We start from the raw sequence: 12347 nt of genomic DNA, 5'->3' as shown, positions 1-12347 counted from the left end.
AAAATAGTGAAATAATTTTTTTCTCTCCAAAATTTATTATTATGACAAACTTGTTGTAAAAAAAGAGAATCTTAATTTTGCAACAATTGTTAACTTTTTTTCCTTCTTAGCGCATATGGTCATTTGTGTTCTTTAAAAAAAAAAACTTCGTGACGGATATTTCATGTCCCATTTTGATTGTGATTAGCATTTGAGAAAGAGATGCAGACACACTTGAGTCGTCTGCAAAAAGTTCGTCTTTAAAGTATTTTAGATCATTTATTCCGAACGGTCATAGGACGTGCGTTGAACAAAGCTTATTTTGTTTGACCTGGGTCCATTCACTACTATACTGACTGTGACCTTTTGTCCAAAGAACTTACTCCATCTGTATAAATGCTGCTTAAAGAGGTTCGTAGTTGATCACATGGAAGATATTTTAGAAGTCAAAGTACGGCCCTAATTGAAATTAAAGCCGTGGTCAAAGGTATGTTATCAACTTGACCTTCTGACTCATACCTTGAAAAAAAGTCAAGGAGTTGAGTAGGGCAGGAACTCTATTTCTCGGAAAATCAAGGACCAATTTCCAAAAACTATATCAATTGTCTAGTTATAAAGAAAGAGAAAATACTTAAGATATATTCGACGTTAGTTGCCGGGGGATGGAGGGGTGAGGGTCTGACCTTGAAATAACAGTCAAAAGGGAAAAAAAACACTGTCAAATGTCTTAAACTGGTGCAACTATATGGTGCAACCATATGGCGGAGTGCTTAAATCATTGAAGGTTTCTTCTAAAAAAATAAATAAATGTGGCATATTATTTTGGTGGTGACGAATGGCCTTATTCGGCCATGTAATCGTGGTTGAGATTTATGAGGTCCTCCACAAGAATGTCAGTGTCAAGCCAAGCTGAATATAAACTCACTCTTAGCGCAAACATATACCAATTGTATAAGTTTAATAGTAAAATCTTGATATTATTTTTGACTTTCTTGATGCTCTCCTTTATACCTGAATTTAAAGTATTGTTCAACCGGCTTCATATGTGTTTGCTTAGTTTATTTCATTAACAAAATGTTAATATTTTTATGCTTTGTTAACAGACCTTTAATGAACATGTATTCTACAATAACTCAGAGTCGTTTTAATAAGCTTCAAACATTTTCTTCATAAGTTTTAAAATTATTTCAAATTGCCTCGTTTTACGTTAATGAAAATGAGTATTTTATGTAACGTTATTGTTTTATCTGAAACATAATTATGCATGCATCCTAATTCAACCAGCCAAGCATATTTTTTCATGAGCTTGAAATATTACATAGAAAAATCGGCGAGGCGCTATATAAATTATATGTATGTATACTGATGTTAAACTAAGTTTCTTGATCTAGTACATGCAGTTTCTGTGCAACAGATTTTACTGCCTTATATATGACATGTTTTTGATAGAAGTAACTCAAAAACATATATTGCACTCTTTGCCTCAGCAATTGGCCAGCTAACATGTTTATATAGATATTGTGTCTACATGATTGGCCTGATGACTTCAGGCATATATTGTTAGGGAACAAAGGAGCGCGATCATCATAAACATCTTGTTGAGATTACATTGTAATTCTTAACAGAGAAAATAGGAATCCCTAAAGAAAGTCCAAAACGGCAAAATTGAAAATGTTGCAGGCTCGGTTCTGGCTCAAACCTATGTATGAAGTACTGAATGTTATAGGAATGTCTTATTGAATTAGAGATTCCATTGTTGCCTCAGCACAGAAATAGTACATAGGTACCTATAAATACACCTTCTAGCCAAAGAAATGTACAAAATATGGTATATATTTCAGTATTATCAACATATGAAAAAATGTCTGCTTTAATTTCATGATAACTATAATATTCATAATAAATTTATTTATCTTCGAATATATTTAATGCTAGATATGAACTTCATTGATGTAGGGAGTATGGAAAACAACCGAATGGTTTAAATGATAAAACGTATACACCGATTGGGATATGTTTAGACTATGGTGAATATTTAAAAGAAAAAGAGGAAAACATAGCGCCTTACTTTAGTCTACGAGTTAAAGTGGAGCATGTCCAACTGGCTGGTCTTCTTTGGACATATTCAATCTGATCTATTTGCATTTGGTCATAAGGAGACCATAGTTCGTATTCTTATGCAAATGGCTGACAAATTAAAGCATTAATGCATTTGTGGTTTGCTTTTAGCAGTCCATGACAAAGCTCAATTAAACCGAATCTGCAATATTTTAATTCTGCCGTATGTGCTTTATAAAGGGATTCCATTTTCTCTATTTTATTGTAAAAAGTCGCCCTCACATTTAAAAGATGTTATACTTCGATTCTCGAGGATCGTCAGCACGGCATTAATGTGTGCTTATTTGTTGTGTTTTTAGTTGTTATTACTATTTGATCTTTTTCTGGTTGGATGATTCCAGTTCTCCTACTTGAATACTGTTTAATCACTATAAGGATATGCTACCAGCTTTTTAGATTTGTCTTTTGACGTCTTTACTCACGGGGGAGGAAGTGTTACACGAAGGATGGAGTTCTTATGATAACTTGTTTGGAGTTCTTATGATAACTGTCACGGAGTTCCTGGAAAACGTTACGGATTTCTGTGGAAAACTTTTCTATATACTTGGAGAACTCGCGTAAATAATGGTTATTTTTAACTTTAAATGGGGAGTTTGAGGTGCTAAATTAAACTTTGATAATTAAGCTTGCCCTACATATTGAATTATGTTTCAGAAAAAATCTTTTAGTCCATATTTCGTCGCCGTTTAAAAAAAAAATCTGGTAGTTTTGAGAAAAATTTCCAAATTATTTGCTAATTCGTACATATTGACCTTTTCATTTGTGATCTTCTTCGTTGCTATACATAATCACCTAATTATAGTGGAGAGTTCCAAACATAAAGCCCGGGCTAATAAATGAATACCCGATTTTTCTAATGTTACGGAGTTCTTGAGATAACTCAAAATATGTCCTGGAGTTCTTGTGATAACTTTTGTTACTGCCAGTGTGTTTCTTGTGCTTGATTACGGCACATTTAAGCTTATTTTATTAGTCAATAAGTGTATAAATCATTATGAAGCATAGTACGCTTATCATTTGCACAAAAATTTGGTTATATAACGTTGGTTTTGATCGTGTTTTAGTTCCTAATTAAATTTGTGCGAAATCATATTGACATTATAAAACCCAACGAATGCACTAAATGTTTCTGTGTATACTGTTCGTCAACAAAAGTTTTATGTCATAAGTTTCCGCAAATGCAACATTGAGGCCATGTGGCAAAATTAAAACACGATCATTCAATATATCTGGAGAAGACATGAAACTGCTTTGGTGTACAGTCTATATAGGATAAACAGGTGCTAAGCTATCTTCAGGAACGACCGCCTCCGTGGTCGAGGGGTTTGAATCGATGACTTCTAATCCAGTTACCTCTCTGACGTGGGTTCGATCCCCGGGAGATGCTTTGGTAGTTTAGCACGGAGGAAGGTAGTCTAGTACTGGTGTAACTCTCCAGGAATGATGGTTAGGAAACTACCATTAGAATTCTGCTTAAGCCGGTGCTAGGGGGCGTGGACGGTAACTTGCACTTTACAGTACCGTCCATGAACCAGCTCAATCAAACCGAGCCTGCAACATTTTCAATTTTGTTGTGTTGGATTTTCTTAAGGGATTCTGTTTTTCTCTATTTTGTTCGATTACATCTTAGAACTGTTCTCAAAAGTCAATCGAGGTCAAAATTTTAATTCTCGTAATTCCTCGAAAAAATATCACATGACGAGATTTCAAAAGAGAGCACAACCGAACTAGCAACCTAAAACAGGAGAAAATCGAAGAAAAGTACCTTTTCTGAGCATAAATTGTCCCCATATTCTATCTGGATTAAGTAAATTACACGAGTCATTACCATATATTCAAACGGATCAACGTTTATAATATAGAAATTCGTTACAGACTAGAAGGAACTCGTGAAATGGTTTCTACGGATTTGTCAAACATGAGACGATAACCATGTTCTGATTCATTGAAGGGCTGTACTTTTCCCTTTCACGAGGACCTCTTGAGTCCTAAACAGACACAACAATGACTTCGAAGTCGGGGATCACGGACAGAATTGACCCATTTGTGAATAAAGCTTCAATTAAGTCAAAGAAGCAAAAAAGATCTCAGGGTTCATCTCATTACAGAACTAAAAATGCTCCAGAATTGCAAGCATTACCTCATTTGAAAGGTACTTCAACGTTTCTATTCTGTGGATTCTAAGGATGTTATGTGATAGAATGTGTTTTATTATTAACTAAATATCATATGCATTCATTTCTTCATATGTAGATCTATAACTGAAAATTAATTACATGTAGATACTAATGTTTACAGTCATTGAATTTTAGCTAGCATGTAGAATCTACTAGCTTGGGATTCAGGTGTTGATATTTTTTGCACATTCATAACATACGCGCTATTTCATGCTCGACCTTGTTTTGATAATATCAACGCATGTGTTTCCCATGTAATTATTAACTAATGATAATCCTATAAATAGACCGAAAAGCACGTGACCAACAAATTACATGAATAAATCGAAATCAAGGTAAAAAAGCTGAATGATGAAAATTTTACGCCATTTACCATTATAAATTGCATCCAGCACATATCTCAGATGCTCTCGGACTTCATGCACACGGACTTTGTCTTTAAGTAATCAAACATGTTGATCAAATTCACTTATCAAGCAATAAACTATGTCATCGAGTATAAAAACTCTCAATTTTTAATCGGAAATATTGTTTTGTAAGCGAGGCTCCGTGACTGTTGGTTGAGTTTCGGGTCTCTGTGTGGAAATTTTGTTTCTATTTTTAAAAACTAGTTTGTAGTTGCATGAATTATCGTTCTCTTAATTACATAAGTAATTTTCGACTGTATACTAGGTGGCCCTTCGATCAAAAATTGTATTCTGCATGCCCATACATAATCTTCATTTAAACGAAGGAGTGGGGTATCCACAATTTGCATCTGGCAAAGCACATTTATATAAACTTAGTGAGATATATTGGCGATAAATTCATAATTAATGATTTTAATTTAAAATGATTGTTTACTTTGTCTGAATTGGGAATATACAATGTCTTGGACAATTGGGAAAAACTGACAACACATCATAAACATAAAATATTATATAGAAATCAAATATTTCCTTAATTAAAATCATTTAGTATTTCACACTGACGAAAATTACAATTTGGACTGCAATACTGATATTTTCTATGGCACTGTGTGATCGATGTAATCAAACAACACTAATTTTACTTATTTATTTTTGTTCTTTGAATTGGGAATTTTCTCCTTGAAATTGGCATTGGGAACATGACTCAATATTGGTCATTAAAAAGGGCCAGAAAAACACTGAAAACAGATAGATTATTTAAATTTTTGATACAATAACATGGCTCATATAAAACATACAGAAAAACTGAAACAAAACTGAAGTTGTTTGAAGTTATAATTAGCCATGTTAGACAATATTGTATAATCAAAGATTACACAATGAGAGAGTTAAAACCAATTATTATTTCAATTGTGGTTTTAAAGAGGCAGTATATTGTTACAGGAATTTTAATATATCACAATAGGCACAGAAAATGCACAACTATGAAATAGAAAAAGAAGACATTTCCAAATAAAACAAAAATACAATATTCTAGATAGTGCAAATAACATTGTGAAAAAATATAAATCTACCATTATAATATAATACAAAAAGAATGGTCATGAGCCAGGCTAGTTTTACTGTCTAAAAAGGAACAAAACCTGAATTTGATCAATTTAAGTTGTAATGCATCAAGGAATGGTCTTTTCAAACATTGTGGTAAAATACTCATCCCTGTAGCTTCTTATTTCATCATAATCATATGCCTAAAAATAAACAGTTTCCTGAATCCGTCTGATAACATTTTAATATTATACATGTAACAAAACAACTTTATTCAAATGTGACAGGAACTTAAATACACAACTAATCATACAAATGTACATGTAAATGTTAGCAGACAGCTTATAAATAATGTAAATCAAAACATGACTGTATTAAGGTTTATTTTTCTAAATGTTGATTTATTTTTTACCAAATTCTTTTGCTAAATATCAATAGTAGGAAAGAAAGTTCTGTTCTAGGACTCACAATTCACAAGCAGTTTATTAAATTTTAGTTATTGATATAATTATATTGATTAATCATTTATAATTAAAGTTTTGTTTTTATTTATATATTTTGTACCTATAATACTAAATGAACATTTCCTGAAATTCAGAATTTAGTAGGGCTAGTCCATTTTATAAATGTATGATGAATAATAAAACTTGCACAGCTTTTATGTCACATGTTCAGGTTTTCCACCAGATTTCTGTATTATTTAAACTACACAGTTTATTGACAAGCTGTACTGTATTCAACACGTTGTGTCATAAAAAGATGCAAGATCTCTAAGGCAGTGTCAGGAACAATGGCATATTGATTTGTCACCTGCACACTGTATTTGATGTAAGGGTGTTGGAGAATGCTCACAGCTTGACTTCTCTTTACTTAACCTTGTCAATACTATTATTATGTTTAATAGTAAATAAATTTATATGCTTTTTTGTTGGTTAGTTGAGATTTACATTAAAAATATGATGACCATCTGATATATGTTTTAATGATAGTAGTATTATAGACAAACTGGAAAAACACAACATAAATAACTGATTCACTATACAGTATAGTTAATCAGTTATTTACAGTAAACATGTAGTTAATCAGTTATTTATGATGTGTTTTTCCAGTTTGTCTTCATTTATTTTTTCCTCCTTTAATGTGATTAGTAGGTAGGTCTCATATGGTTCTTGGCCGATTATAGCTGGGTCATTGTCTTGCTTAAAATGAAAAGACTTTATTTTTTCTAGGAAAAAAGCTTCATACAAAATGCAAAGAATGGAAGTTAAATAGTTCAAGGCAATAGATTGCGACCAATTTGATATTATATAAACAGACAAAGTATGTAAATGAAGTTAACTACCTTTGAAAGTCATTAACATCAAAAACCAAGGCATAAACAACATTACCTGGTAATGTTCCTTTACAAATGAAATTCATGAGTTGTTTCCCTTAACTTGGAGCTTTTGCATGTTCTCATTTTATGCAGCAGCTGTTGATCTTAATTTCTTTGACTTTTGTGTCATTTATTTACAGGAGATAACAGAAAGACAATAGAGAGAAATATTGATGTGTTGTTTCCTATTGCCTTGAGAAAATTACTAACAGAATAATCCTTGTTAGAGACATGCAATATTGGAATTTGTTTTAAATTACTCTGTCAATTTTGCATTTAAGAGGTTTTCCTTTTTACATATTGTGTTGCTGATACTGTTATTTAATTACATTAAGTGTAGAAATTTTGCTGAAGTGTAATCCGCTTAAAATAAAATTTGGTTTTTCCCTTGCAAAATAATTAAAATCTAATTAGTTAAAAGTTAACTTCTCATTTGATTCTTAAGTATAAGGTTTATACACCAATTTTGTCACTTCATAGACCATATGTTTACAATTTTATTAGTACGTTTTAAGGTATTGCTAATTCTGAGGAAGTCCCAGTATAATATTGTATTGACAATAGCTATTGACTTGTCTATTTGTAATACATCTATATCAAGTATGGAAAAATATAAGTAATAAGTTTCTGTGAAACTGGCTGGTTATCAACTTAATTTTGTTCCATAATTCCTGATGTTTTGATTGATGAGCTTTCTTTATTGATAGTACTCCAAGAGTTTCTCCTTCAGTAAAACGAAATATAGTACAATTTTCTTTATTCTTCTTCCATGAAATGATACTGTTTTAGAATGCTGCATCAGATAAAATTTATTTCTTTTTCTTAACACTACAGTAATCCCAAATTCTATTCATGATTTTACAAATATAATTCAGATCAAGGTACTAACAGTTTCTCAAATCCACAAGACAGTCAAGTGAAAAAGTAATACCTCTTGCAGCCCTTTTCCCCCTATCTCAGGGGTCCGAATATCAACCCCATTCCCCATCGAAATTATGTCGTTTTTTCCCAATCGAATATTCCCAATCTAGAAGTCGGCAATTTGAAAGAAAAATTAACGCAATTTCAATTTTGGTGTCTGACTCTTTTGATATCTTATAATTAGGTTCCTTATACTTCAATTTATGTTGAAAAATATTTTTGTTTGTCTTTTTAGATACAGCTCCGGCTGAACAACAAGAATTGTTTATAAAGAAACTGCAGCAATGTTGTGCGGTGTTCGACTTTATGGACCCTGTCTCGGACCTGAAGAGCAAGGAGGTGAAACGAGCTTGTCTAAATGAGCTAGTAGACTATATCACAGCAACAAGGGGGGTTCTAGCTGAACCAGTATACCCAGAGATTGTCAGAATGGTCAGTATATTATGTTTATTTTACAAGAATTAGATACCCTGTAAGCATAGCATAATATGGCTTTATGCAGTGTAAGACCCTGGATTGATTGATGTGTAGGGGATATTGTTTTTTGGGTCTGTTTGTTTGCATGTCTGTCTTTGGCCACAACATTTTAACTTTGATTGAAACACAGAAATTCTTCCACCTATAGCTTCAAAACTTCACAGTGCATTCACCTTGGTAAGCTCTACCCTCCAGACCCACTTGGATGTCACAGGAGGCATAGCATTAACTAGATTTTGACAAGAACAAACTTAAAGTTACAAAATGAGAATTTAAACATCATTCTTCTGTTTAAAGAATGATATGTCATTTAGTTTAGTAATAAATTGTAGACAATTACAAGTCTCTAAATCCACAGTATTGTTCAAGACGTTTTACCAGACAATAGAAGATTATGTCACCATGTAGTGATATCTCAGCATTGTATGACGATACTGCATCGTGAGGTGATGATACTGCATAGTGAGGGGAATAATCATATTTCGTACATGCAAGGATGATATCTGATCATCTCTAACTTATATAATTTAAACATTTTGCTAACATTACCATCCTCACATTAAGGTTGTAATCTTGTCATTATCTATTGGTGGTCTCTTTTCAAAAAACTTTTGACTTGACTGTTTTTAAATACACCTTTTGTTATGGTAGACAATCAAGAACTGTTTCAGTATTCCTCCTTTAATTAAACATGTTAGATTAAATGAAAGCTACAAGAAAGTTTGTCAATTGACATGTTGAAAGAAGAAAAAACTTAATGAATTCAGAGCATGATCCTGTTTATTTCATACATTTGTTTTGCTTGCTTTTGTGCCAAAAAGCATTGGTACATTTTTGAAGGCAATGACCAAAAGCAGTGTTCCCATATTTAGAATACATGCAATGTCCTTTGTCTTTACAATGTTACAATACAGGGATTTGAGGTCATTTTAAATTATTGCTGCAGACAGCAATGTTATTTTTATCAAGGATCGTTTGATAAAATCAATACAAGTGTATTATCTGACTTTACTTACTACTTATTCTCAGCAACTGATGTCAGGCACGTTCATTTCCATTGATTTCAAAAATGTGAACAATAAGAATTTCCCGTTCATTTGAAAAAATTGATGTTTTGGAATGATTGTCAGCACTGTTTTCAGTTAAGATAAGCTTTCTAACGAAAAATTAATAGAGTTGTATGTATGTGTCTTTGAATTATTGAGCCCATTTAATTTTTGAAGATAAGTGTTGCTGATAAATATTAGCAAAGAGTTTATTTCTAACTTTGATCTAAAATTTTGAAAAATTATGCCAGAGCTTGTTATGTTACTATTATGTTATGAAAACTTGACACTTAAAGAAAAGTCTGTGCTTAGGTCTATAAAAAGACATCTTGTTTATGAATTGAATTTGTGCTTGGCCAAAATCTAATTTTGCAGGAACATTATCTGGTTTTCTCAGGAAAATGTCTCGTAATTATGTCATGTTGGTTCAATAGTGTTGCCTCATGATCAGAAATTCTGCTTGAATGTCTTGATGTCAAATTATTCATTTTTGTCATCATCATTATGATAACTAAAAAATACTTTTATTAGTCCCCTACCGGTTTACCGGAGGGGACTTTAGGTTTACCCTCCGTCCGTCTGTCCGTCCGTCCGTCAGTCCGTCCGTCCACAAAACTGGATCCCGCGATAACGCAAAAAGTACTGAAAATATTTTAATGAAACTTGATATATGGATAGATGGCAGTATGGAGATTATGCACGTCTTTTTCTTTTCTTCCTATGTTGAAAATTCTGGTTGCTATGGCAACAAATAGACTGAAAATATGGCAAATTTTACACATAACCTGGATCCAGTGATAACACAAAAAGTACTGAAAATATGTTTATGAAACTTGACATATGGGTAGATTGCAGTATGGAAATTATGCACATCCTTTTTTATCTTCCTATGTTGAAAATTCTGGTTGCTATGGCAACAAATAGACTGAATTTCAAGATTTCTTTTCTAGTTTTTAAGTTTTTTCACTATAAGTTCTTTATTTCTTAAGGTATTTTCTTCAAACTTTAAATATAAGTTGCTTGTCATCAACCACATCATATGTGACAAGGTTTACAACTCTAGCACAAAATTTATCAGAATTACCTCCCTTGAACTTAAAATTTTCATGAAAAAAACATTGATTTTTTTAATAACTTCTTTTTCTGAATGTATCTACTTCAAACTTCATATAAATGTTTCTTATTGTCACTCAACATTTGTGAGTGTTCAATACTCTAGCAAGACTATTTCCAGAATTATGCCCCTTTTGAACTTAGACTTTTTTTTGAGAAATTGGTAATTTTTACTCCAACTTCTTCAATCATGATAGGATTTTAAAAATGTTTTATTTTGATAACAGGGATGTTTAAAAAATAACTTTAGAGTGTCCTTCAGTACGTCTGTCTGTACATAAAAACTGTTTCCTGTGATCACTTTTAAAGAACTTTTTCAACAAATTTACTTAAAATAGGAACCTAAGTGAATGGCCAATGGCCCTTCAGAATGTTGCTTGGGCTCTTACCGGTAGGGGACTTATGGATTGCTTGCAATACTATGATAATTGCTTGTTCATACTGTATTAACAAAACTTAATTTAAAGATGATATTCTGATACAGCCATAAAACAGATATAATACAGTTTTTAGCTCGACTATTCGATAAGAATAAGTAGAGCTATTGCAGTCACCCGAGCGTCGGCGTCGGCGTAACCACTTATGTTAAAGTTTTTGTAATAGTTCAAATATTTTCAAAGTCCATTGACATATGGCTTTGAAACTTTGCACACTTGTTCACCATCATGACCCCAACCTGTAGACAGGAGGAGGTAACTCTATCAAGCATTTTGACAGAATTATGCCCCTTTTTCGACTTAGAATTTACGTTAAAGTTTTTGTAATAGTTCAAATATTTTTAAAGTCCATTGACATATGGCTTTGAAACTTTGCACACTTGTTCACCATCATGACCCCAACCTGTAAACAGGAGGAGGTAACTCTATCAAGCATTTTGACAGAATTATGCCCCTTTTTCGACTTAGAATTTACGTTAAAGTTTTTGTAATAGTTCAAATATTTTCAAAGTCCATTGACATATGGCTTTGAAACTTTGCACACTTGTTCACCATCATGACCCCAACCTGTAGACAGGAGGAGGTAACTCTATCAAGCATTTTGACAGAATTATGCCCCTTTTTCGACTTAGAATTTACGTTAAAGTTTTTGTAATAGTTCAAATATTTTCAAAGTCCATTGACATATGGCTTTGAAACTTTGCACACTTGTTCACCATCATGACCCCAACCTGTAAACAGGAGGAGGTAACTCTATCAAGCATTTTGACAGAATTATGCCCCTTTTTCGACTTAGAATTTACGTTAAAGTTTTTGTAATAGTTCAAATATTTTCAAAGTCCATTGACATATGGCTTTGAAACTCTGCACACTTGTTCACCATCATGACCCCAACCTGTAAACAGGAGGAGGTAACTGTATCAGGCATTTTTTTTACTATCAAGCACTAAGAATAGTCGAGCATGCTGTCCTACCGACAGCTCTTGTTTAAAGTAATGAATTTCTGGTATTTTAGATTACATGATTGTAATAATTTTTTTTAAGTTACTGACCCACAAACTATGTGCATGGTTGGAAATTGAGATAATATATACATTCCAGATATCAACCAATATTTCCAAAATAAGTATTATCAATATATACATATTTCATTAAGTTTCAGGGGGGGGGGGGTTAAAAAAAAAGTGAAATAAACATTAACATCATTTCATTATTCATTACATAGTGCTGCTAACAGTTCTTACTTTAAG

General features: G+C 32.4%; 1 protein-coding gene across 1 annotated transcript; it reads left to right on the top strand.

The window, feature by feature from the left end:
• Nucleotides 1-3774: 3774 nt before the first annotated feature.
• Nucleotides 3775-8456, top strand: LOC132756869 (serine/threonine-protein phosphatase 2A 56 kDa regulatory subunit alpha isoform-like; the record flags this gene model as incomplete). The annotated part of the gene is given in 2 exon segments (XM_060748047.1): nt 3775-4249; nt 8260-8456. Coding segments are annotated over 2 exon segments (345 nt in total), but the record flags the coding sequence as incomplete, so codon positions are not given.
• Nucleotides 8457-12347: the final 3891 nt, after the last annotated feature.

This window comes from Ruditapes philippinarum, unplaced genomic scaffold (assembly GCF_026571515.1).
Source record: "Ruditapes philippinarum isolate M1 unplaced genomic scaffold, ASM2657151v2 ctg8745_1_1_1_1, whole genome shotgun sequence".
NCBI classification, from domain to species: domain Eukaryota; kingdom Metazoa; phylum Mollusca; class Bivalvia; order Venerida; family Veneridae; genus Ruditapes; species Ruditapes philippinarum.
Note: the sequence above shows the minus strand (reverse complement) of the source record. Positions and strands in the feature narration are given on the sequence as shown.